The following is a 6,092-nucleotide window of genomic DNA, read 5'->3' as shown; positions in this document are numbered from 1 at the left end:
GTGTACTGATTATCGAGAACTTAACATGGTGACAATTAAGAACCGCTTGCCTCGACCATGTATTGACAACCTGTTGACCAGTTGCGAGGGACAAGCTTCTATTCGAGGATTGACTAACGAACGAACTATCATCAGAGGGAAGTCCAACGGGAGAATGCTCTTAGAACGGCATATCGAACGCAATGCGGCCATTGCGACTTTGTACACCATGATCATCGAGTTAATCAACACACCAGCAGCTTCATGGACCACAAGAATCGTCCGTGTTTGTTGATGACGTTTTGAATCATTATTGGGGTAAAGGAACAACATGGGCGACATATGTATCCTATTTTAGAGCTCCTGAGGGAGGAGCCACTCCACGCAAAGTTTTGTTAAAGGTAACTTCTGGATTCGAGAGGTACAATTTTTGGACATATAAACAACGAAGTGGGAATACACGTGGATCTCGCTAAGATCCATTTTGTTAGAAACTGATCGACACCAAAGATCCCTTCGAGGATACAACAATTTCTTGGTCTCACTAGATACTATCGCAGATTCATTACGGGATTTTCAAAGATCGCACCGCTTAAATCTCTTCAGCACAGCAGGGTGCTGTGTATTCGTGGGAAACGAAACAGGAGGACGTCTTTCCAGCTTTTGAAACCCAACTCCACAATGCACTAAGCATCGTCTTTACCCGAGAGTACAGGTGACCTAGTGGTATATCATGATGGTTCGAATCAGAGTCCCAATCTCGCGCCAATGCAACACGAGAATGTAATAACATGCATAGCGGATTTACGAAGGGGAAATTGCATGAGTCACAACCTGCGGTGGAAACCGTGGTCGTTAGATTCAAGTTGGAGGCGTTACTTGGACGGTACCAAATGCACTATCTAGACCTATCACAAGGGCCTCCGTGTACCCTTGTTTCAAAAGAGCTAAACGTATGATGACATCACTGGATGGAACTCTCGAGCAGTTACGACTATGGAACCTAAAACACGTATGAGCATGGAGCTCACTATCGACTCTAGCCTACCCGATCAGATTCGCCTTGTTCTAACCGAAGCATCAGAGGAAGAGGAATTTCACGTTGGGTCCATGTGGGGCATGGAAGAGCAACTTCTGGCAAGTTGGACGATATTCGCTACTTCATGGAACACATATGTTTTCCCATTATACTGCAACCGAAGGGAACTTGAGTGGAGCAAAGTACACCGGCCTCGATATTCTAGTCGTCTGGGTTTGATGAGAGATAATAGGATCTATAAATCTCGTACTGATAATCGAGCATGAAGGCCCGTCTGGCAATATAGGAGTATAAAATTTTACCTGTGGGAAAGTCAAGGTGGAGAATCAACAACCAGAAACACTCATATGGAAATGAGAACAGACTACCATGGATTTTGTCAGTAGACAACTTACAACTCGAGATGGAACCCGCACACTTTATTACAATCAAAGAAACGGACGAGTCGTCATAGCTTGTGAGTATTCCTCTGAGAGAGGCGACTTTTAGGCACGAGGTGCCAACTCCTGATACCTTTGATTTTGATCTATACCAGATTTATGTCAAGCGATGCACAACACCCATGGCTCACGTCTAGACATGAGCATTTCTTATCACCGAAGGACAAACGGGCAGAGTAAACAAACCATTCTGACACTCGAAGACATGCTGCGGGCATGTGTGTGATTGACTTTAGCAAGAGTTAGGAGGACACTTACCTTTGGTTGAGTTCTACTGCAGTCGATACCATTCTAGCATCCAGACAGCTCTGTTTGAGGCATTAATTGGATAATAATGTCAATCTCCTTGTTGGACTGAGGTGGATGACAACCTAATCACGGGTCCAGGGCTTGCACTCAAAACTCTTGGAAAGATTATCTAGATTGGAAATCGTGTGGCGACAATGTGTGACCGCCAGGAAACCTGATAACTTAGGAGACACTGGGAGTTTGCTGCAGGCGAACGTGTCATATTGGAAGTCTCACCCTGGGAGGGTGTGGTACATTTGGGAAGCGTGACAAGCTTAATTTACATTACGTTGAGCCATTCAGAATTCTGGAAAGAATCGGTCGCGTGGCCTACAAACTCGAGTTACCCGACGAATTGGGTAACGTGCACAATGTCCTTTATGTCTCGAATCTAAGGCAGTGCTTGATGAAACATTTGTGATGCCTTTATTAGACAAGTTGCAGTTGTCAAGGAGCTAATCAAAGACATAGACGAGGAGGTAAGGTTGTTAGAATAGTCCAATTTCCAATCATGAGAGTTAGTTGGAACTTAAGACGTGGACCAGAGTTCACATGGGAGCGCAATAACCGGAGTAAGCTCTAGTATCCTTAGTTGTTCAAGCGGTTGTATCAAATTCTGATATCATTGGCGAATTTCGGGACGAAATTCCCTTTCAAGTTGAGGATGATGTGGCATTTGGGGAAAATCTACAACCATCCTGATCTAACACCGTGCTGTTTTGGATTTCTTATCAAAATTCGGGACAAAATTTCTTTCAAGTTGGGGATGATGTGACAACCCGAGATCTTAGGAGGTGTTTCACCAGGAGGTGTTTCGCCAGGAGGTGTTTCGCCAGGAGGTGTTTTGCCAGGAGGTGTTTCGCCAAGAGGTGTTTCACCAGGAGGTGTTTCCCCAGGAGGTGTTTCACCGGGTGGTGTTTTGCTGTGTGGGCTTGTGGCCCAGGTAAGGCCCAAGGTTGAATCTGTTATATTTATGTTATATTCTCATAGTGTACGCGAAGTTCACAGTTAGCGAAACCCTAGAGCTCCTCTTTGAACCTGACGACAACACCCCTCCCTCGTGAAGCTTTTCCTTCGAGTTCCTCTAGTATCTTGATTCCTTCGGTTAGTATAATCTCACCATATTGCAAATCAAATCTTGTTGTTATGCATAGTTATATCGATACATGATTATTGTTGTGGATTATGCTCGTATATGATGTTATGTGTGTTAATTATTTGAATGACAATCTATGATTTTGACTTGATTATAGATATTTGATGACTATGAGATTCAGATGGTTTTAACCGGTTGCTTAGGGTGATTAGGGTTTCAATGAATCACCAACAATTGTTTGGATTAATCATGTTAATTGAATTACTTTGTATGCGATTCATGATCATGAAACTGTTAAAGGGTAATTGGGGTTCTAGCTAATCATAAAAAGTATTGTTGATTGTGTTGTAAATTGGAACTTTAAGAAATTAGGGTTGCTGTTAACCATGACGAAGTGTGAGGAGGTTGAAGAAGGATCCCTGACGAAAAACCCACTTAGACGAAACATATAGTTTTTCGTCATTGAGGACTTTGACGAAACATGCATTTTTTCGTCATTGAGGACTTCGACGAATCATGTAGTTTTTCGTCATCATATCACGACGAAGTTTTGGTGTTTTGCCATAGAGGATTCTTCGTCGATGGGATAAACAAACTGAACAAATGTTTAGGTTGAGTGTGATAATGAATAACTATGAGTTAAAATTATATTATTACCTATTAACGATGTTAATTATGACTGAGGAGACATGATTTGCTTATGATGAATAGCTCACTTATCTGTTAAGTACTATTACGAAACATGCGTGTGAATTGTGGATATGTATGCAGTTGGATTATAAAATCCTGTCTGTTGCAAGGTAATAATATTAATCAGATGAGAACCTTGACTTAACCGGTACGAATAAACAGTACATCTGTAAATGTCGATATGTATCAGGAACATGGGATGTAGACATGTTTGGGAACAAAACATCTGTTATGTGACTTTACGGCAAACGTTATAGATCAATGGATTGCATGATTAAAAGTTACGACTTGTATAAGCACGTATGTCTTACTTGTATGTTACTCGCATAATGTGTGTGTCGGATATGTGATATATGTGAACAACGTGAATGTAAACTGATTACGTGTACATGAACATAATAGGCTTTGACTGATTAAGTGTGAACGGGTAACTAGTCATACCGAGCAAACCAAGGTGAGTTCACTGCTCTTTTTCCATGCATGCGTCCCGGGGTGGGACATCTGGTAAACGTTCCGGGGAGGAATGTCGGGTAATGGGTTTGACTGGAATGTTAAACCTGGGTTGTTGGTTAATACACGTATATCTATCACTCAAGTCCCTCCTACCGATTGTTGCCGGGAAGGCAACGGGGTATTAGTTAATAGCGCTATTTAGGTTTGGCACCCTCACACCGCACCGAGGTGGTCGGGAGTGAACTAATGACCCCCATCTTGACCATTGCTTTGATAGAGGCATTGGGGTTTAGGGCAAATAATCTGGAGCCATTGGCGGTAAGCGTGTGATTAACAACATCGAATCTGTGAAATGTTTTAATCTGGTAACTGGTAACTAAACACGTTAACAAACTTTGAACTCACCAGCGTCGTCTGACACACTTGTCTGCATGCTTGCAGGTCTATAGGGTTATATCTGTCTATCTGAAATTGAAAAGTTGCTACTTACCAATGGAAGTACAGTGAGAAATTTTGATGATATGCCAAGTGTTTCAGACAATTATGTTTCATCGTCGAACAATCCATTGATAATGAAAGAATTATCGTATGACAGACTAGCTCTTCAAAGGGAACATGATGGTTATGTAAAGTGTTTAACTGCCGAACAGGAAAGGATATATAAAATTGCTATGGAAGTGATTGAAAAAGGTGATGGAGGTGTGTTTTTTGTATATGGTTATTGTGGAACTGGAAAGACGTTTCTTTGGAAGACATTCTCAACTGCATTACGATCAAAAGGTGAAGTTGTATTGAATGTTGCATCCAGTGGAATTGCTTCACTTTTGCTGGATGGTGGTAGAACTGCTCATTCAAGGTTTGTAATTCCAATCAACATTAATGAGAATTCAATATGTTCGATAGAGCCTAATACTGAGTTAGGTGATTTAATTTAAAGAGCAACATTGATTATTTGGGATGAAGCACCTATGACTCACAAGCATTGTTTCGAGGCTCTTGATAGAACAATGAGAGACATATCACGTTCCAGTCAACCGAACATGCAATCCAAGCCGTTTGGGGGAAAGGTCATTCTATTTGGTGGTGATTTTAGTCAAATTCTTCCGGTCATCCCTAAATGTACCAGAACAATGATAGTCAATGCTTCTTTGAATTCTTCTTATATATGGCGGCACTGTCAAGTACTAAAGCTAACTGAGAATATAAGATTAAGAGTTGGTTCTCAGGAAGCAGATTTGAAGGAAATAAAGGAATTTGGAGAATGGATTTTAAAGCTTGGTGATGGTCTGCTTGGTGAAGAAAATGATGGTGAGATTGATATTGAAATAACAGATGATTTACTTATCCATGACCAAGTCAATCCTAAATCTTCTCTCATTTCATTTATATATCCGGACATGAATAAGTTTTTGTGGGATTTAACGTATTTCCAACAAAGAGCGATTCTTGCTCCAACTAATGAAGTAGTGGATTCAATAAATAAAGAGTTGTTAGAGAGTCTTCCCAGTGAAGAAAAGGTTTATTTTAGTTCAGACAGTTTATGCCAATCGGAGGAAGAATCAGAGCTTAATATGGCATTGTTTCCTCCTGATGTGTTAAACAATCTTCGTTTATCTGGTTTACCTAACCATAAATTAGTACTGAAACTTGGTGCTCTGGTGACGTTACTCAGTAACATTGATCAGGCAAATGGATTGTGTAATGGTACACGTTTACAAGTCACGAAGCTCGGAAAAGTTGTGATTGAAGCAAAAATTATCACAGGGACTAATATAGGTCATCATACTTTGATTTCAAGACTGAAGATGACACCTTCTGATAAAAGAATACCAGTGAAGATTTATCGAAGATAATTCCCAGTTTCGCTTTGTTTTGCTATGACAATAAATAAAAGTCAAGGACAATCATTGGAGCGTGTTGGTTTATATCTTCCACGTCCAGTGTTTAGTCATGGCCAGCTCTATGTTCCTGTATCTAGAGTAAAAAGTAGGAAAGGGTTGAATTTTTTGATTTGTGATAAAGAGAAACGAGTTTGTACAACCACTACTAATGTGGTTTACAAAGAAGTTTTACAAAATCTATGGTGATTCTAAACATCTGTCAACCT

General features: G+C 40.7%; 1 protein-coding gene across 1 annotated transcript; it reads left to right on the top strand.

The window, feature by feature from the left end:
• Positions 1–4,557: 4,557 nt before the first annotated feature.
• LOC110931383 (ATP-dependent DNA helicase PIF2-like) lies at positions 4,558–5,838 on the top strand. Its single transcript, XM_022174780.1, has 2 exons — positions 4,558–4,841; positions 4,923–5,838. Exons 1-2 carry the CDS (start codon positions 4,558–4,560, stop codon positions 5,836–5,838), a joined length of 1,200 nt encoding a protein of 399 aa, XP_022030472.1.
• Positions 5,839–6,092: the final 254 nt, after the last annotated feature.

The sequence above is a fragment of the Helianthus annuus genome, chromosome 3 (assembly GCF_002127325.2).
Source record: "Helianthus annuus cultivar XRQ/B chromosome 3, HanXRQr2.0-SUNRISE, whole genome shotgun sequence".
Taxonomy (NCBI): Eukaryota; Viridiplantae; Streptophyta; class Magnoliopsida; order Asterales; family Asteraceae; genus Helianthus; species Helianthus annuus.
Note: the sequence above shows the minus strand (reverse complement) of the source record. Positions and strands in the feature narration are given on the sequence as shown.